The sequence below is a fragment of the Aquila chrysaetos genome, chromosome 12 (genome assembly GCF_900496995.4).
Source record: "Aquila chrysaetos chrysaetos chromosome 12, bAquChr1.4, whole genome shotgun sequence".
Lineage (NCBI taxonomy): Eukaryota > Metazoa > Chordata > Aves > Accipitriformes > Accipitridae > Aquila > Aquila chrysaetos.
The window spans coordinates 42015882-42036407 of record NC_044015.1 but is presented as its reverse complement, the minus strand read 5'-3'; the positions used below and the strand labels follow the sequence as shown (position 1 = coordinate 42036407).

General features: G+C 41.6%; 1 protein-coding gene across 1 annotated transcript; it reads left to right on the top strand.

Annotated features, from left to right (window-relative positions):
• The first annotated feature begins 822 nt into the window (after nucleotides 1–822).
• LRRC40 (leucine rich repeat containing 40) lies at nucleotides 823–19063 on the top strand. Its single transcript, XM_030031686.2, has 15 exons — nucleotides 823–1136; nucleotides 1697–1878; nucleotides 2375–2448; nucleotides 3398–3527; nucleotides 3950–4073; nucleotides 4897–5039; nucleotides 6123–6295; nucleotides 6604–6694; nucleotides 9202–9247; nucleotides 11699–11807; nucleotides 12723–12830; nucleotides 14450–14560; nucleotides 16263–16340; nucleotides 17126–17311; nucleotides 18346–19063. The coding sequence occupies exons 1-15, from the start codon at nucleotides 989–991 to the stop codon at nucleotides 18449–18451; spliced, it is 1809 nt and encodes a 602-aa protein (XP_029887546.1). The 5' UTR covers nucleotides 823–988; the 3' UTR covers nucleotides 18452–19063.
• Nucleotides 19064–20526: the final 1463 nt, after the last annotated feature.

Genomic DNA, 20526 nt, shown 5'->3' with positions numbered 1-20526 from the left:
GAGAGTGCTGCCTGGTGGCTCCCACAGAGAGAGGAAACGGAAAAAGGGGGAATTAAACAGTGGTAAAAAACTTAATGAGGCCAAAATCCTTAGTCAAGAGCTAACGCCTTAAGTATGATGGTTTCTTGAATCATGTTCTTGCTTACTTAACATGGTATTTGGTCCTTAACTAATTAAAGTTCAGTGGAACTACTAGTCAAAGCTTTTTTTTCAAACAGGGTAGCATTGGAAACACAAACCCAGCGTTTGAAAAGTGCTACAGCTACAAATTTGAGTGACTAAGGGGGAAAACATGCCTTTTTTGTAATTTACTTCTCACCAGGAACTGCTGGTAGGGACGCGAGATCTGCACCACATGGCGTGCCCAGCTGCAGCTCATTTGTGGCTGAGTCTCCTTTCTAATAATTAGCAAGAATTTGACACCCTCAGTTGTGTCATCCGCCACAGTTTCTAGTCTTGCTCCGCTCCTGGGCCGTGTGGGCTTGCACCCGATGTTCAGGCTGCTCTTCAGGGAAACGCTGCTGTTGAGGGGGACAGGACTTCTCCTTCGTCCTCCCGTTTGCTGGAGGGAGTTAGAGCCAAAACCGCAAGCGGAGCCGGACGATGAAAACTGTACGCAGTCCAGCTGCGAGCCGAGACCGCCGTGGAAACGTCCGTTTTCGTCTCGCACGAAGGTGACGCTCTGGCTCCTAGGAGCAGCCGAACCCCCCTGGGGGAGATGCCGATGTCCCCCTTTGGGCCCGGGGTGAGCCCTCGCCGGGATGGAGGGAGGCTTTGCCGGCCGCCCCCGCTCCCATTTCGGGCCACCATTTCGCCGTCGTGGCTCCCACCCCGCACCTCCGGGCGGGAAATGGCGGCCGGGGGAGGCGGTAGCCCGCCGAGCGCTCCGCGGGCCGGCTGCCAGCGCCCGGAGCCCGCCTGAGGGGCCCCGCCAGGCTCCGCCTGCTCGGCGGGCGGCGGGGCGGCGCCGGCCCGGCCGCGGCGAGGGATGGCGGCGAGGAGAGGGCGGGCGGGGGACCCGCGGGCTGGCTTCAGGCGGCCGGCGGCGGAGCCGGGCCCCGCCGTGCCGCAGGGGCTGATCCGGGCGGCTCGGAAGAGCGGGCAGTTAAACCTGTCGGGCCGGAGCCTCAGCGAGGGTGAGCTCGGTGCCGGCGGGGACGCGGTGCTCCTCGCCGTCGCTGTGTCTGGCGGTGACAGCCCTTCTTCCCCGCACCTCCGTCGCGCTAAGCCGGGTTTGCAGGCTCGCTGGAAGCGGCGGTGCTGCCGCGGAGGGCCGGGGCCGGGGGAGGGCGGCTGCCCCTGTGCCCAGGCCTCGGCTCTCCGGGAAGCCCCACGGCTCTTCAGCCGCGGGAACGGGCGCCGTGTTTGCCGGCGGTTGCCGACCGACCGATTCCGCGGGGCTGCTGTTCCTCCTGTGCCTTGGGTTTGTGCTTGGCCGTGCCATCCGGGCAGGACAGGAAAAATACAGAGGGAGCAACAACAATGCATATTTCCTGCCATCTGTTGGCAGATCGACTTACTTTTGGCTGTTGCTGGCAGATTTCCATCAGCTTGCTATTGTCAGCTCTGGAAAAATGTCTCTAGAAATGCAGTTGACTGTATGGGTGTCTGTATGTCTGAAAAGCATTACAACAGTGGAGCTTTGAGAGTCACTATCTGAAGAATGTAGTTGACGTCTGTATGTTTGTGTATGTAGTGCCTCAACATGTGTGGCGGATAAATTTGGATACTCCGGAGGAAGCTCATCAAAATCTCTCTTTTGGTGCCGCGGATCGCTGGTGGGAGCAAACAGACCTGACCAAGCTGATACTCGCCTCAAACAAACTGCAGTGTCTTTCAGAGGATGTCAAACTTCTGCCTGCACTCACTGTCCTGGATGTAAGTACACTGATCCCATTATGGTAGAACTGCACTCTCCCTGTAGGTGGTGGGAAAACATGGTCTTAGATCTTTGTTTTCCATTTCCCTGCAGTGGTGGATGTGTAGAAGTGGCACTGGTGTATTCTCAGGATAAAGAAAAGATCGTTACAGATCTGGTAATATATCAGTTTATACGCTGGTAGTGGGTGCTGTTCTGTAGAAAGATCTATTACTTATTTATGAAGGAAGAGCTATTACTGGATGCAACCACCTTTCCTGCACTCCACCCTCTCCCCTGTTTCGTATCTAATCTCAGTGTTTACAATCGATTAAGTAGAACTGTGTAGATTGGCAGTTGCAGTGCTGCGGTTGGTAATTGCTTTGAGGCATGTATATAGCTGTACTTGTGTACAAAATTCTGTGTATTAGGTTAGCTTGATTTGTTTCTGGGGTAGGGAAAGAAAACCTACAAGGTACAAATTAGTAACTGTATTCTAAAAACTTTATTTTCCAGGTGCATGATAATCAACTGACATCGCTTCCTTCTGCTTTAGGAGAATTAGAAAATCTTCAGAAACTTGATGTCAGGTAAGTACAGGTTACAAAACTGGAACATGAGAAATATTACAGTGACTTTCACGGTGTGAATAAGAGATTGCAGTATATCAAATTTTCTTTCAGAAAATTTATTTCAGATTTTTAGCTGATAATGTATTGAGAATTGTTAAGTTTTGGATCAAAACTGATGATCTTAGGTTTGTTAAAATTATTTTCACTGATACTGAAAGACACAAGTCTCACTTGCAAGGTGAAAACAGTGATATTTTGAATAATCACACAAAAGTAATATCTACATTCATTTGCTTCAGTCTGGCAGTTTTGAGTATAAAAATACTTTTTGTCCTGAATAATATGCATTGGAAATAATTGTATAGATCTTGTTCATGCTGGAAAGTTCATAATCTTCTGTTTGCTGGAGTAATTTTGTAAATTCGTGCACAGGGAGAAGGAGAGTACGCTGCTCCTGTGTGTGTGAGCTACATGAGCCAAAAAAAATTAAGATCCAGCTGGAATATTGTAAATTCAGATGAGGATTCAATATTCATATGATGAAGCATTTTTTAAGAAATAAACAAACAAACAGTTAATTTCTCCCAGGAAGCTAATCCATTGTAGAGGGCTGAGACTGTTGCAGGAGACAGATTTTTCTTAAAGGTGACGCAGCAAGCATATGTGCGTGCTGCGGCGTGGGAATGTTTTGCAGAAGCCTGTCTTGCTGCAGATGTAATTAGTAGTTAGTCTGTGCCAGCACAGAATATCCAGTGTATCTGATGCTGGACGTGCTTCGTACATGCTCTAGGGTCTGAAGAGCTTGTGTTTCAACAAGCTGTGCGTGGCTAAGATAATCCAGCTGATACAAGCGTTGTAGCTCTGGTTTGGATAGCATCATGTGTAACAAAAGTGTTCTGTATGCAGTTACGTTCTTAAAACTACTTAGTGATTGTTTTTTCCCTTTGTGTTACATGTTTAATACTAGCCACAACAAACTGAAAAGTATCCCGGAAGAGTTGATGCAGTTGTCACATTTGAAGAGCCTTCTTCTTCATCACAATGAGCTGAGTCACTTGCCGGATGGATTTGGACAGCTTGTCAATTTAGAAGAATTGGTAAATTAAACTTTTTGAAAAATACTTAGGTGTGCAGAAAGGCTGATTTATCCATGTTTTGCTACTGCTAATTAAAAATAGCTTAAATGGCAGAACTTTGTGAATATTCTAATGACTTATGTAGGTTGTCAGTTAGTACATGGTGGGTTTCCTTGTTTTGGTTTGAAACCAAGTTTTGCTCTTGGTTTGCCAAATATTTTAAGAAAAATCAAATCCCTTGTGATCTGTCAGTTATGGGAGACTTGTTTCATCTATTCACATTTCTACCAGGGAGATCCTGAAGATGTCAGCCATCTAATTCTAGTGTTCTGCCAGTAATTAACTTTGCAGTAGCAGTACTCGTGGGATATTTTAAACATCTCTATTTCTAACCACTCTCTCTCTCTTCCTCTCTCTCTCTTTTTTTTTTTTTTAATCTTCAGGATCTGTCCAACAACCATCTCACAGACATTCCAACAAGTTTTGCTTTGCTCATTAACTTAGTGCGACTCAATTTGGCTTGTAATCAACTCAAGAACCTGCCTGCAGATATCAGTGCGATGAAAAGTAAATTTGTTCCCTCAGATTATTTAATGCCATACAGCCAGTTCTGTAGTTATGTTCAGAAATACGGTGCATATTATTTAGGATTTTAAAAAATATTCTTAAAGAGTTGATGTATTCTCAAGAATATTAGTTCAGAATTATTTAAAAAAATCAGCTACAGCTAGTGTATATCAAACTTGAGTCCTCTTACGGTTCGTATTTCTTGATAAATGGGGCATGGAATGATTAGAAAAGTGTAAGGATTAGTATTGTTCTGCTTAGAAGTTATTAGCCTTAAGGCTGCAATAAGCAATTTGACAATTTTTTTTTTTTTTCTTTATTGCATATTTTGAGTGGAAAATAAAGCATAAATGAGAGATAGTTGACATTATTGGGGAGGAAAATACCATAAATTAGAGAGTGATAAAGTTGACTTCAACATTGGATTGTTAAATATCAAGCTGACTACTGCTTGATGTGAAATGGGTATTTTAATAGCTGTGGCAGATCTACAGGAACAGGTGACAGACCAGAGCTTTTATAAATGCTATAGAAATTACTTGCAGGTCTTTCTGAGATAGTCTGCAATATTAAACTCTTTCTTGACAAGAGCTAGTATCTGGCAGTGTCATTGAAAGCGTTCCAGAATGTTCTGTGAAGAATAAATGAAAAGCAGATGCCTTGTTTTCAGAAATGTTGATGCTAACTGATTTGATTTCTTCCAAAATTCTGTTTGGCAAAATATTGTTATGTTTATTTTAAAAAGCAGGATATTTATGCTTCTGTAGATAACTTTTTATTTTCTCTTATTTTTCTGTTTGTCACTGCACACTTACTTCTGTAGGCTTAAGACAACTGGATTGTACTAAAAACTACCTGGAAACTGTACCTTCTAAGTTAGCGACTATGGCATCTTTGGAACAACTTTATCTGAGAAAAAATAAATTACGTTCTTTACCAGAATTTCCCTCATGCAAATTACTGAAGGTAAGGTTTGAAATGGTTGGTATACTGTAGATGTATTTGCTGTAAACTTTTAAAATAATGACTGTTACTTTAAACACAAATTTTTGTGGAGTGCTGTGATCAAAAGTTGGTAATTCTGTGTTTAGAACTCTATTTAATACATCCCCATTTGCAATTACTCTTACTGGCCACATTGGTCAATCTTAAGGTCATTTGGAAGACAAATTTGCAGCAGTACTCTTCAGATTTGGAAAATAAATATCTAGAAGAGGAATGACTGAAAAACTGGATCGGGTATTGCCTGCAACAGTTATTTTTTATCTCTAGGATCATTTTCTGGATAAATTTACGTAGTTCATTATAATTTTTTTCTTTGTAACTGCAGAGAAAGTATACTTTTTTTTTTTTCCTTTTAACATAATCGGATCTTCCAGATATTTTGTGGTCTTAATTCATGATATATTTAAAATTGAAAATTTGTTAATCAGCTCATAGAAAAGTGATTGGGCCAAGTGAATGCCTGTATCGCTGTGTTGTTTCCAGTGACCACATCTATCAAAGAATGCAGATACTTCAGTTCTGCATAACTCTGAACTCAGCAGTTCAATCAATCCCAAGTTATTTCAGCATTTTCTAACAACATTTGTGTTGGTGTGTGAAGTTCAGTGTCTTAGTGCGTCCAGCAGCATGTGCGCACTCTTTCTGGTCTAAAGAACCATTCAGTTTTTCCATTGTAAATGAAACATTGCTAATAGGGAGATGGAGAGATACCCTCTCAACTTCCTATAACTTGGAATTTAAGAAACTTCTTGAGTAAAGAAGTCGTGGACAAGTTCTTGACAAAAGTGGAGCAAATTTATTCCTAGCTTGGAAATGGAACCCAAAGCTAAGGGTTCTGTGATGGTTTCAAAAAAGATAAGTTCAGACTCATGTCACTGGATCTTTGGAGGCTTTGATATTTCATATGCACATGAAAGGGAATTGAGATCTGTGTTTTCTCCACAGCATGGTATGTTTTTGTAGATGTCATGGTTTAGGAGATTAGTAAGCTATAAAGTAATTTTACTAGAGTAACATAACTGTGGGTGATCTTTGTTTCTGTAGGAATTACATGCTGGTGAAAATCAGATTGAAATACTAAATGCAGAGAATCTGAAGCATCTGAATTCCCTCTCTGTATTGGAACTTAGAGACAACAAGATAAAATCAGTTCCTGATGAAATTACTCTGCTTCAGAAGTTGGAGCGACTTGACCTTGCCAACAATGATATCAGTAGGTAATATTAAAAACTGCATTATGTCTGTGATGAGGCATAGCTAATGACATCTAATGACAACTAATTCTATAGCTGATGTATTTCACTTTGTAAAATGTGATTAAAAAAGGACTCAAATCATAAAATGAAGGAACCCTTTCTATATTGTGTAACTGCTATGATCAAACTGTGCCTTTCTTAAATGTGATATGTTCTGTATCTTTTTATTTGAACTTGAGCTTCAGAATACCGGGCTATCTGACAAATCATTGCAACTTCTTTAGAAATTGTTTTGAAGCTGCTTTGAAATGAGTTGTTTCCCTTTGCAGATTGCCTTATACATTGGGGAACCTTCCTCAGTTGAAATTCCTGGCATTAGAGGGAAATCCTTTGAGAACCATTCGAAGAGACCTTCTACAAGTAAGCACTATAGAGAGCATATAAAGTTTGGTTATATTGCATACATATGTTATCCATATAGTGCAGCCAGAACATGAAAAAAAATTCGAAAACCTCCGGATTTCAAGTAGTCTGTGCAACTTTAATCCATCTCTTTTGTTTGTGTGTGTTGTGATTTGGGTACTCCTTCCACTGGAGTCTGATGCAGTGCATAAGACCATGAGGACTGTGGAATAAAGGACGTTGTTGCTTTATAGGACCTGTTTCTGATTCGCTACAGAAGTTGTAATGTATACTGCAAATGAAGCAATGGACGTCTGGGGGGAAAAAAAGGGCAAGGCAGCTGTCTGCTGCCTAATCCTGTTGCAATCACAGTACATTGCAGTGCTAGGCAAGTACTTTACATGAGGATTTTCCTAGATGAGCATGGATTTCTGTTTTTCATTTCCTGCTTGCCTGAATTAAGGATCTAAGATTCGATTTCCAGAGCGTATTTGATGGCAGATGCATTTTGAGCAATGGCAATCAGATGTACTACGTTTTCTTAAGGATAACCTACACCTCACATCTGCATTCTCTGTGTAGGTAACCAGCAAAGTGAAGGTGTGAGTTGTGCATGAGAAAACAAGTACATAGGGCAGCAGGGAGGCTGGCGCATGGGCACTACTGCTGCTATAGAATTCCCTTTATTTTTTTCCCTGGCAGGTCCCTCTTCTTGTTGGTGGTATACATTACTTCTTTCTGTGGTTTTGCCAGTGTTATGAAATAAATGCTTACAAAGCACTGGCATTCTCTAAAAATAAGCAACACTGAAGACTCTCTGTTGAAATGAAATTTTGTAATACCTGTCAGAAGAGGGAAAACATTGTGTATCTGGTTAAGTGAGTGTTGTATGCACTAAATTAATGAGCAGGGGTTCAGTGGGTGGAAGTCATACGTGATTCCAGAGTTCAAAGTTGGCTTAAAATGTACATGCAAAGGAGTCTGGGTTAAGGTTGCCTGGCTTCTTTAGTTCTGGTATTCCCTAGCTTTTGAGGATTTGCTGTCTTTCAAATGTAAGAGCACAGATGTGTGTAATTTCTTGTGTATATTTCAGATTTGTAGCAAACGACAGGTACAAGGATTCCATTATGGTGTTTTATACTTATGCTGTCTTGATCCATTACCAACACTGTAAATTCATATAACTGGAATTTTATATGCCTATCTAGATGTTTTTACACTTGATGTAGAGGAGTAACTGATAAAGCTTGTAGGGTTCCCCAGGCAATTCTTAGAAGCAGGTGAATACTGAGATTAAGGATTGGCAGGGACTGGGGGGTAAGTATAGTCTAGCAGGCACAGATTCTTCTCTTGTTCATCCCTGCGACATCTCATCTTTTCCTGTTTCTCCGGCCTCTCATCCTAGTCCTGAACCCATTCTTGATGAATGTCCAGTCAATTTCTGTTAAATCCTAGTCTCTCCTTTTTTGTGTAACATACTGTCACCTGGCTGTTGAGCTTTGTCTTACTGCGTGCTTTCCTCTGCATGCAAGCCACGTCACTGTTACTCAGCTTTCTGTTTGACCTTCACCTTTTCCTTAAAAGTTTCCAGCTTCTTCCATATTGGCTTCTTTTGTCTCGCTCAGCTCAGCACATGCCACGCCTAGCTGTGCCTGCAGTCAGTCCCAGTCTCCTCCAGCCTCTCTTTTGCAGTCTTTTGTCTTCTGTTTCTGTCATCTCGCCAGATTCTTTGTGAGAGTACCTTCCTTTCCCACTTCCACATTTTCTTTATCCCCTCTGCATTCAGATCAGCCAGTCTCTTACCGTGTGTAACATAGATGTCAGCTAGAATGAGAAATGTTAATTCATATTCAGCGCTTTAGTTCAGTCCCTGGTTTTAAAGCATCGAGGAGAAGCATATAAAATCTTGAGGAAAACCTAGCTTTATCCTAAACAAATGGGCTAGACGAGATTATGCTTAATTACTCATAGATTATGCAGGTAGTAACTGTGTTTGACCAGTGGAAGTTGCTGTGAGAGGATTGAAAGTCAAATCTTTGGAGGACTGAGCTGTTAAAAATCCATGCAAATTATGTAAACTGCAGTGTTTTTCCCAGAGTTTATAATTTTAGACATAAAAAATTACCAGAACACTGAACAGTCAGCTTCCTTGACAAATTTTAAATGTTTCTCCAAAGCATAATTGCGCTAGACCTTTTTAAGGAGAAGATTAAGTTCATCTGAATTTTTTTCCTTGGTCTTGGAACTGGCTAACTACTTTAGATAAAAAGCTAAAAGTGTGGAGCCCAAGGCAGTGATATGAGATCGGAAATTTTGAGCTGGAATAAATAAAATTGTAAATAAGCAAGTTTGTAAGATGCTGCAAAGAAGGTTTTTCTATGGGAAGCATTAGGTGTATTTATAGTCAGCAGTGCTATGGGCTCTACCTGTGTGACTGGAATTGTCATTCTTCATTGTCAGAACAGCTATATAAACACTGCTGGTAAATGCTTATTGACTTTTTTTTTTTTTTTTTTTTTTTTAAGAAAGGCACCCAGGAACTTCTGAAATATCTAAGAAGCAAAATCCAAGGTATGTTGCTCTATTGCATTGCATTTTAAAGAGCATCTTTCTAAGAAATTAAAATAAGTTAGAACCTACAGAGGGTAGCTGTTTAAATCCAGGTTCCTCCAGTTATCCTGCAATAATAGTGTTTTCTTTACTCAGCAGTTTGCTCTTATATTTTGGTGCTGTTTCTTATTCTCTTAGAGAATACTGAATAACAAACATTCCTTACTGAGGATTATAATTCAGAAAAATAATCTTAAGTATTTTTCCCCTACCCCTTTATGCATTTTGCATGAGGAATTCCAGTAGCTCTTTTATTTTTCCTCTGAACATCATGGGAAGTTTACATAAGGGGTTCTTCTTTTTAAGCTTGCCATATGTCTGCTGGCTTGCTCACTATACTGTGACCGAGAGTACGTGATACTTTCCAAAGGTAGCATGTATTATTCATTCACATAATAACATGGGCAGTATGGTCCTGTGATTCCCAGAAAGTACATGCCTGAAAAAGTCTGCCTTGAAGTCTTGGTGATACCATGAAGTCTGCCTCGTAGCTGACTAAGAATATAAAAAGTTTTGGGGGAGAAAGTAACTGATTATTTTAAACATCATTCTAATCATGGCCTGTTAGAATTCATCTTTCTACTCTCTAATAGTCTTGATCCCAACCTTCCCTATAGAAATAATTAAAAATTCATAAAGCAGAAAATCAGGTGAAATGTTTCAAGGGAATTACTTGTCTGCCCAAATGCTGTATGTTTTTTGCAGAATCCTCTCTTGGATTCAGAGCTCTGCCCCTGTGGATTTAAAAGCACTAGATGATTCTGTATCACATTTCTTTAACAGATACGGTACTTTGTAAAAATGAACTGACAGTATTAAAAAAGCGGACAAAAAGTTGCTAGTTGCTTCTGCGCGCTCAAGTCGCTTTCCAGATTGATACCTGGGCTTCTAATTCACTGAGATACTTGAGCATTTGGGGGGGGGAGGTTGTTTGTTTTTTTTTTTTTTTCCTCTGTGTTTTCTAAACAAAATAATTGAGATGGCAGTGTATTTTTTATTATGTAGGAAACAGGCTGTCAGAGTCTTTTAAGTAACTTGCATGCTGAGAAGGTGAAACCCTCTCCAGCCAGGACTTCAGTTTACTATCTTTAGAAATCTTAAGTTTTAAAACATGAAGTAGTCAAACAGAATAAGTTCACTGGCCATGTTAAATATAATATGGAAATTATTATGCTGCACTTCAATAGCAAAAAATGCTTAACCTGTTAATTTAGAAGGGGTCTTGATAATACATGCAAGCAACTTTTATTGACAATGGTATGTGTGAATTTTCCTTTTTGTTAAGTAGGTTTTTCTCTCGGTTTGCCAGAGGATGGCAGTATTAATTAGGTTACTGCAGCCTATACAATTGCTTCAAAATGTCAGGTTCCATGCAAATCTGATATATTATTAACTTGATAATTGGATGCTAGAGTGCATACTCAGAAACTTACCTGGTAAACTATAATAGATAATATAATTGTGGATAATAAAATCAGCTAATGTCTTGCATGTACAGCAATGATTATGATTTTACTCTACCTGCTAATGGTATCCAAGTTGGAGCTAAACCAGTAGTAGTCCTATTTCTGTAGAGGTTTAAACTGGAAAAAGTTGTCTTTTTTTTTAAGCTTGTTTTTGACCCTTTTGACCTTTCTGAATGAAAGGATAACTAGTTGTGGTTAGGCACAGTTGTTAGTAGACTTTTATTCATGGCTGCTGCTAAATTTCCATAGAGTTTTGTTCAATTTCTTTTAGTGGAAGTTGAATTTATCATATGTTTGGACCTGCAGCTAAGCTTTACCCTACTTAGGCATGTGTAAATACCTAGGGTGTGATGCCACACCTCAGATGTGCAGAACGATGCTTTTAATCTGCATTTCATAAACGTTCAAAGTAGCCTTGCAAAGCCAATAGCTTTTTCATGTGGATTGTAGATAGTAATCAAACGGAACTCTACAGAGGAGGTTATGATGAAGGTTTATAAATATTAATGTTTTAACTAAAATTGTGGTCATATTTGCTGTTCTGGATATAGGTGATCTGGATCATCACTTCTAGCCTGGATTCCCCGTTTATCATTGTAGCTCCCCACCCCTTGGAGGCTACTGCCTAACATAACAGCTAGCTGCTGCTAGCATAACACCTCTATTGCTTCCTGACCTATTTTTTTGAAAATCCAAGTCCAATCTCTTCCCTCCACCCAGCCTAAAAAAACCACAACACGGAAACCCGATTACAGAAAAAATTTACTAGAAAATTCTTGAAATAATATGAGTCTGATTATATGCAATTGAGCCAGAATACAGGAATAATTAAAAAGGGTGATGGCTGCTGACTAGGGACACTAAACCTCTCCATCGAGGCTGCAGTCAGATGTGGTGTTCGGAACGGCCTGTAGTTTGTGTGACTGTATACGTTTGTTATCTCTAGATGACGTAACCAGACCAAATGAAGAGCCTCCTGTGACAGCCATGACTCTTCCAAGTGAGTCAAGGATTAACATGCATGCCATAACTTCACTAAAATTGTTGGAATATAGGTATGTGTTTTGAAATACGACCTATTTCTAAAGTTGTAAGAACACTTTCATATTTTTTGCCTTTTTTTTCCTTCATGATACATACTGAACTGTCTGCAAATCCTGCTGCATTTGTGTGTTTTTCACTTCAATTTGTGTGCTCAGGAATAGGCAGATTTGAATTGCAGGGTGGATTAATTATTTCTTTGTATTATCAAATATTCCGCAGTAACATTCCTTTTGGCTCACTGAAATGCTTAACACTTTCAGCTGCTTTTAATACCTTTTAAACTTCTTTAACAATTTTCATTAAGCCTCAGAACATCTTGTGGTAGGTGAATGTCTCTTCAGTGATTTCTGAAATGCAACCAACAATGTAACTTGTTAGGTTGGGAAAGGGGAAGAAAACCCTATTTGTGGAGAGCTGCCGGGTGAAATGCATAGTCCTGCTGAGAGTTGGAATGTGGAGAGGGCCTCACTGTGGTGAAAGGACTGGGATGGCTTTGGTCACCACAAACGCTCAGGAGCTCCAAACTGGGGAGTTACCCGAGTTACCCATCACTGTGCTGGGGATGTTTCCTGAGCTGAGAGGGGGAAATCTGTTTAATGCCAGTCTTGCTACACTTTCTGGCCCCATATGCAGCATTCACACTTTGTTGAGGTAGAGACACAACTCAGCTCTTAGCGATTTTTCTTAAGCACAACAACAGATCGGGGTGTCAGTGTGAAAAGATATTATTGCCCAGATGCCATGTAACATGGTGCAGTGATTGGTAGCTTTCTGATTAACAGTCCTTCAAGGACTTTAAATTGTCAATACTTGCATATCTATTCTACTACTCATTTTTTTCTAAAAGAAGATGAAAATCTCTTGTTAATAAATAGGAAATGATTAACTTGTTCGTGTTACTCAGCTAAGTGCTTTTCATTGTTTAGTGAGAAACAGACAGCTGTGATTCCTGATGAAATGTTCAATGCAGTCAGAAGCAATCCTGTCACCACTGTCAACTTCAGCAAAAATCAGCTGAATGAAATTCCTCCAAGGTACTTTTGTAAAGGTCATTCTCTATTTGTTACTTTTTTTTCTACTTTTGTTTCTCAGTATCTTGTGTTTTTCCTAATCAATGCTATCTATGTGTTTGTACACAGACACACAAGTGAAAGCATAACTGAGATGCTGAAACTTGCGTTTCTAGTATGAGTAGGAGGCAGTGGGTCCATTGATGAACGTGAAGATGGCAGTAGAAAGAAGCTTGGCTATACTCAATGGTGCTTTCATTACACATTGTTTCTCATTTTGCTTTGCTAAGCATTGTTGAAATGAATGAGGGGAGACTGATGTGGCTTCTCATAATAATGAAGTGCTGTACTTAACTACAGTGTAGGATTGTTTTCTCTACAAAGCGGTCTTTTTCCCAAAGGAAGATAATTTGTGTGGATTCACCACTTTATTGGGTGATAACTTTGTACTATAGCTGAGGTTCTATTTCAATTCAGTTTCTTTAGGTAGCATAACTGTGGGGTTTTTTTTGTTTTTTTTTTTAAAGGAAGCCTGAACACTTTCTATGCCTCTTTTCTTGATAGGTTTTGTGTCCCATCACATATCATTTGATATTATTGCACTTGTTACATCATCCACAGTCAAGGAAAAGCTTTCTCTTGACACTAATGGGAATAAAAAGTCTTTTTGTTTAAGAAGGAAGGTTACTGCATCTCTGATAGCCCAAGAAAATCATGAAAGCTGATTTTTAAGGATACCACCACATTTGTGGGGGTAACTTATTTCCATTGTTGGACCCAAGTGTGCTGAATATTTAGCCTTTAGCACATAGAACTTGAAGAGGTGCGATCTCTTTCTCATAAGAAAAAAACCTATTTTCAGTACAATTTCTAGAAAATCAGTTTAGTGTGATAATGCTTGTGCCTCCCATGCTTTTCCACTGTATTAGAGGCTGTTGCATTCACTGGGGATGGCAGGTGCTAGGTGCCAGAGAATTCAGTGGCAATCCAGGTAGGAGAGATGAGTATTTTCTCCTTTAATTACCTTTTGTTTTTAGGGCTAAAACAGAGATTCTGTTCTAGGGATTCAACAGCTAACTTTTTGAGCTGTTTATTATATTAAGATGCTTTGGTGTGAAATATTTCCCTTCTACAAGAAGCAGCAAATGCTGTGTTTCCTCCAATTTGTAATAGCAGAACAGTGGAACAGAAACAAAAGATGGAAGTAAAAATAACAAATCTCTTTCTGGTTTTTGACTGCTAAAGAGGGTGGGTAGAGCCTTTTTGTTAAAACATTTACAGGGCAGGAGATGGCAGTGATGGACATCTGTGCTATGATTTCTGAAATACCTCTTAATCGCATTTAAGTGGATAGGCTTTTCTAGTAAAATTTACTCTCCTAATCACGGAGAGAAAATTTACTCTCCTCATAACTTTAGGTAAGTGATTCTGAGCTTTGTCTTTACATCAATTGTAAGACTCCAAGACAGGCAGCTTTCACAGGTGAGGGTTCCGTTATCTTTGCTCCACAAAATGGCTTCTGAAGTGTCAAGAAACATAGCATGTCCTTCATTTGTAGAATAAAGCAAGTTTTTTTAATAACTTAGAAAACAGAATGCAAACATGAGCTTACATAATAAAAGTATATTCATATTGGGTTTCAGGATTGTGGAGCTGAAAGACTCGGTTTGTGATGTCAACCTTGGCTTCAATAAAATCTCATCTATTTCATTGGAGCTTTGCATGCTCCATAAATTGACACATTTGGATATCAGGTTTGTGACGTGTTGTTGGACTTCCTTTCTCGCTAACTTATTTTCATGCCTTTTTAAACCAGCCATCTGTTACAGTGCAATAGCAGTACTGAAATAATTTTTCATTTCCCAAAATGCCTCTGTGACAGCTGAATGACCAGCAGATCCAAAATAGCAAGTGGCCTAGATTTAGGCATTGGTTAAGGAAAAATGCAAACAACAAGTGAGACTTGCTGTGATGAAAGGTCTTGCCTCAGTTATGAAAAGGTTCTTAGGGATGTTAAGTTGCTTTTTAAAAACACCCCACCACCGCCCCACAAAAGAAGCCCACACCAAAAAGTCCTGGAGGATAGCTGGGTAGTAGTACAGTGAAGGTACAAATCTTGTGCTGCCTGAAACTGAAGCTGTCTGTAGGTATTTTCTTTGCAGTAGTTACTTACTGTCATTTTACTTTCTCTAACTCCTGAAAAATGCTCATTGCATTTGTTTAGACATCAGGATTAGCTCACTGGCATTTGTTATCTTTGGTGTTTCACAAAATCAAAAGTAGCACAGCACAGTTGCAGAGCCAGGCTTTTACTTTGGCTTGATTTAAAGTAACCTGCCTGTGCCTGGAGAGTCCAGCGAGGGGCCACCAAGATGCTGAAGGGACAGGAGCATCTCTCCCATGAGGAGAGGCTGGGAGAGCTGGGACTGCTCAGCCCGGAGCAGAGCAGGCTCAGGGGGATCTCATCCATGTGGATAAACACCTGCGGGGAGGGTGCCGAGAGGACGGAGCCAGGCTCTTCCAGTGGTGCCCAGTGCCAGGACCAGAGGCCACGGGCACACACTGACACGCAGGAAGGTCCCTCTGGACATCAGGAGACATGTTCTCACTGTGAGGGTGACCGAGAACCAGCAGGGAGGTGGTGGAGTCTCCATCCTTGGAGATAACTCGGAACCCGTCTGGACACGGTCCTGGGCCCCCTGCTCCAGGGGGCTGGGCCAGGTGAGCTCCAGAGGTCCCTGCCAGCCTCAGCCGGTCGGTGATGCAGTGACATATGTGCTGCTGATGGAGGAGTTAGGCTGACGACTGCAGAAATGGATGATAATAGGAGATTGATGAGGCAATGAGGTTGCATATCTTGGCGATTAAGAATTTAGGTCTAAGTCTGGGCATCTTCTAGTGAGTGGTCTTTATTGTCCCGTAATGGCTCTGTGTCACGCTCAGGACATACCTTGTTTGTCCTTACAAACACCTGTATTCCTTGTATTTAAAAAGCTTCTGAATGGCTTCCTTTCGTGGGAGATGCTAGGGTAATGGTAGCCTTAAAGGAGTTTGTTACAGCACTTGGATGGCAGGCTAAATGAATTCTGAAGAGGTTTAGAGTTACCCTACTGATTCACTTTGGCACCAAGATTGGGGCAGTTTCATAAGCTTTCCTCCAAAACCCAAGGAGCTGAATTGCCAGGCAGGTTTGTGGAGTTGTTAGATGCTTTGAAATACTTGGGAATCTTTAGAGGACAGACTTTAAATCTCCTGCTGGCAGAAATGAGAATGCAAACCTGGCTTGCATTAGCAGGCATCTGTACTTGAGCATGGTCTTGACCCATTTATGAAGCAATTAATTGGTTTAAGACAGCATGTTGGCACTGATAAATATGCATATTCTGTCTCTGTGGATTCTTAACTAAAAACTTTGTAGAAGTTAGTGATTATTGTTTGTCTTCATTTGATACACAGAAATAACGTTTTGACATCTTTACCTGAGGAAATGGAGGCACTGACAAGACTGCAAATAATAAATCTTTCTTTTAATAGGTGAGCATCTATTTAGATTTGGGTTTTTTTAATACAATAATAAAAAGAATGGGGCCAAATTCAGTATGATTTTCCTGTAATGTAAGAATGAGGAGGCACTTGATAAACTAGCTGTGAGGTTAAAACTGATGAAGTGAATGTACTTCCTTACACAATGGGTAGTGTATTTTTGGAACTTTCTGCCACAAAAGTTTTGGAGAGAGACCGTAGCAACTGGTTAAAAAAAGGGATTAAACAGTCTTGTGAACAATATATCCAAAAATGGATAGATACCAACAAACAGGACTACCCTCCAGCATCCATAACAGCAGTTCTGAGGGATGGAAAAATGCAAGGGGAATGGTCGGCAGGAAGCAGCCGAGCGGTGTCCCTGAAGAGCGTCTGCTACTGCTGCTGTTGCTCGCCGCAGGAACGAGGTTGGGCTGGAAGCGCCCTTCCTCCGCTCGGCAGGGCGTTTCTTAAGTACACAGGAGAACAACTGGCCGTTGTTCTCCCTGCTTTACACTGGTGAGTCACGTTCTGTGAGACATGCTGGTCTTGTCAAATGAGCGTAGTGGGCCTGCGGTTCTGTTAGAGGTGCTGAGCTGTTGCTGTGCACGTTCTGTTGACCTTTTTTTTTCCACTGTGTGCAAGGCAAAATAATGGATGCTTTCTCCTTTCAGAGAAGCATGGTTAAACGTTTACCTTAAATAAATACAGCTAAAATGCTGTCTGATTTTAAAGGCTGCTAATTTTTGAATGCCCTGCTTCTGACTGTTACTGGTTTGCCTCCTTTTTCTTGAAAGATTTAAAGCATTTCCCAGCGTCCTTTATCGCATCCTGGCACTGGAGACTATCCTGCTCAGTAACAATCAGGTTGGGTCCATAGACCCTCTGCAGCTAAAGAAGATGGACAAGCTTGGAACACTGGACCTTCAGAACAACGACCTCCTCCAGGTGCCACCAGAACTTGGAAACTGTGAAACTCTGAGGTATGTGTTTGAAGTGACAACCTGTTTTATAAAATATATTCTGACTGATCTCTTCAGGGCATGTTTTGTCAGAGGAAAAAGTACTAATGGGCAGTATATTTTTTGTAGGTCTCAATGCACAAAAAGGGTCTCCCTTACCATTTGTAAGCCAATGTGGTTTCTTCCATATTTTCTCAATATTGCAGTGAATTGGGGGAGTTGTTTCATGATTTTTAAAAAAAGGGAAAGGGTGTGTTGCTTTGTGTAAATCTAATGTTAGAGCCCAAGTCAGTCACCTTGTCTGTAGGTACAGACACGCCGCTGGTGCACCTATAGACAAGCCCGGTTAGCCAGGTAGGTGAGGCACAGCACTGCCTGCCAGTTAATACGTTTAGCGCCTTACCTGTGTGTGGAACTCAGGTTGCTGTAAAAGAGACAGGGTAACATTCCCTAAACAATGTGTAAAGAGACGTGACTGTGAATACCCTTACATCATGTGCCTCAAGGAAGACAGTTATGCGTAAGTGGTCTGTCTTGTCCAAGACAAGTAGTCACCAGTCCCTGTGTTTTCCCCTTTAAGGACACTTGCTGGAGGGACTTCAAAAACACAAAATGAAACACCACCCCCAGAAGCAAAAACCTTCACAGAGATGTGTGCATACCAAAGAACAGCGGGCTAGCAGCTAAGCTAGAATGTGGAGGGTTACAATTTAACACAGTTTTCCCCTTTTACTGTACCATTTCTATATTTCAGAAGTTCTTTTTCTCACTCTTTCTTCTGGCAGAGGCTTGCTGAAGAAGTAGGGTGTGTGCGTATTGTGTGTCTACAGTAATATACCACCACTGATTTATTAGCATAAATTAAAATTCAGATGTCTCTAAAGAAGATAAGTTAGTGCGAACTAGGGAAGCAGAAATTAAAATTCTTTTAGCAGAACAGAAGAGGAATTACTTATGAATTTCAAAAGATTCAAAAATCTATAGGCAGTGTACGAACGTGTTGGTACAAGGAAAAGTCTTTCTACAAGTAACTCAAAATCTCTCTGGTTTTCTAGGACACTGCTGTTAGAAGGAAATCCATTCCGCACTCCCCGAGCTGCCATTTTGGCCAAAGGAACAGCTGCAGTGCTGGAGTATCTGAGAAGCCGAATTCCTACTTGATACAACAGTCTGTGTCCTTGGCGGAGTCGGGAATCAAAGTATTATCCTATCCGACCAAATGCCGTAGGGTTGTACTACCTTACTCCTTTGTCAACTCTTTGTTAACCTGGCCTGTGCCATAAAGCATTTATGATGCTGTTTAGAGTTCGCATGCTAAGGAAGAACTCGCCTATGAAGTATTTTCCCCTCGAGGCTGCATGTTTCAAGAGTGCATTTTAAAATACCACAATATATGTTTACACTTTTTGTAATAGAGGTTGCTGTTGAAAGCTGCCTTCAGTAATAGTGACAAGGGTTTTTCTACAGTTAAGCTAATTTTTAAAAAGAATTGTCAACATCAAAGTATTTGAGCAAAAGGCAGAAGTAAACACCTTGATTTTTGTATGCCTGTTTTACAATCTCCTATAAGGTATTTAGTCTCTCTTCACTGCTGCCTCAAAAAACTGGCTGCCGGTCTGTATGTGGTAAAATGCTTGAACCCTTAAACCGTGTGGTGCCGATAAGGGTTCGGCACGCGATGTACGGCAGGCTGTGTGCGCGTTTTGCGTAAAAGTAAGCAACATGTGGTTGATGGTGGTAGCTGCACTGAAACAATAAATGCTCCCTGTTGGATGTATGGCTTGGGATTTTTTAAGCATAGGCTACAATTAAGTTTTCTAGCCGGTAACATTTAGATACTTCTCGTTTTTTATTTAAACACGCTTCCGCGTCCTGAAAGTGATACCTTTGTTAATACTAGTAATGCACCGTGGATGTTGATAATGGAGAAGGAGGGGCTGCGTGATGCTGTGCACCCTGTGACTGCGGACCCGTTGCTGCTCTGTTAGACTGCTCCAGGCCTGCGACTTGGAGAAGGGAGCGGACGCAGACACGGGATGGATTCCTGCTGGCAGGGTGTTGCGTGCTGCTTTTCTTGGTGAGTGCTGCCGACCAAGGCGCAGCAGCTGCCCGTTCCTAGGGCTGCGTCGCTGTACGTACCGCCTAGGTGCTGTGGGGCGGGTAGGCGCAGGGCCCGCAGCGCCCGCAGCAGTGCCCTGAGCAGGGCGGAACCTGTGGCCAGGCGCAACGCGGGACCAAGGTAGCTGCGTTGTTTCTGGCACGTGAGCAGTGCCGTCTCTTTCTTCCCAGTACTGCCCTGTCCTCTGTTGCCAGCAGATAAAATTTAATGCTCTCCCTATGTATCAATACTGCTTCTAATGGCAAACTGCTGACTTCTTTGCAGTAAAGAAAAAGCTTTCAGGTAAAAGATGTCCTTGCTAAGCTTTAGGAACAGAAACATGCCTCGCTCTTCCATTCAGCTGCTGTATGAAGGCTGCCGGGCTGACATCGGGCAGGGGTAGCCTCCCTATGGTATGTGTTTATACAGGAAAAATACGTGTAATGAAAGCATTTTCCTTTCTGCACCTGTCCTTTCTGTAACACAGCAAAATTTGATACAGTTCAACATTAAACATCCCAGGTTTTGAACATGGCTAGAATTAACAAAAAATACACTTAACTCATCCTCAGGGCCTTCAGATTTAGCGAGCACCTTTCAGCGAGAGCGGGGATGGCTGAGGCACCTCACACGCCGCTGCACTGGACCGTGACCCCCCATTAGCGAAGGACCAGAACTGGCCAGCACAGCTGGAGACACCAGACACCCAAGGCCTGGTATTAACCGGCTCTAGAAAGAGAGGGACTGGGGGGCAGGGGAGGAGAGGGAAGGGGTCGGGTGTTTCCTCTTAAAAATACATGATAGTGTCTTTGTGCAGAAAGAACGAGGGCTTGTTTGAGCTCAAACTAACTCAAGAGCTGTTCTGCAGTTACTTGGACAATGGAACTGCTGCTCCTTGCACCCCCTGACCCTCTCTTTTGTCTTCCCATCTTTCATACGGCATTTGTACCCAAAAAGCAGCAAACGCCAGAGCTTTTCTTGGCAAGCTTGCAGTCGCTCCATTTCTGTATTTGATGCCTCACCAGTAGCTACGGCTGACCAAGGGGAGTTGCTCAATTTTCAATTCTCTCTCTGATGTAGTCAGGTAATTACAGTGAGTCTTTCCCACAAACACCGCTTGGTTTGCTGGTAGATGCAG

Bases quoted from the DNA above. Each gene is read 5' to 3' on its own strand.
- LRRC40 (XM_030031686.2), top strand. From the start codon at position 989: ATGGCGGCGAGGAGAGGGCGGGCGGGGGACCCGCGGGCTGGCTTCAGG. The intron at 1,879-2,374 runs GTAAGTACACTG...TTTATTTTCCAG, and splicing joins CTGCACTCACTGTCCTGGAT to GTGCATGATAATCAACTGAC. The intron at 5,040-6,122 runs GTAAGGTTTGAA...TTGTTTCTGTAG, and splicing joins CCTCATGCAAATTACTGAAG to GAATTACATGCTGGTGAAAA.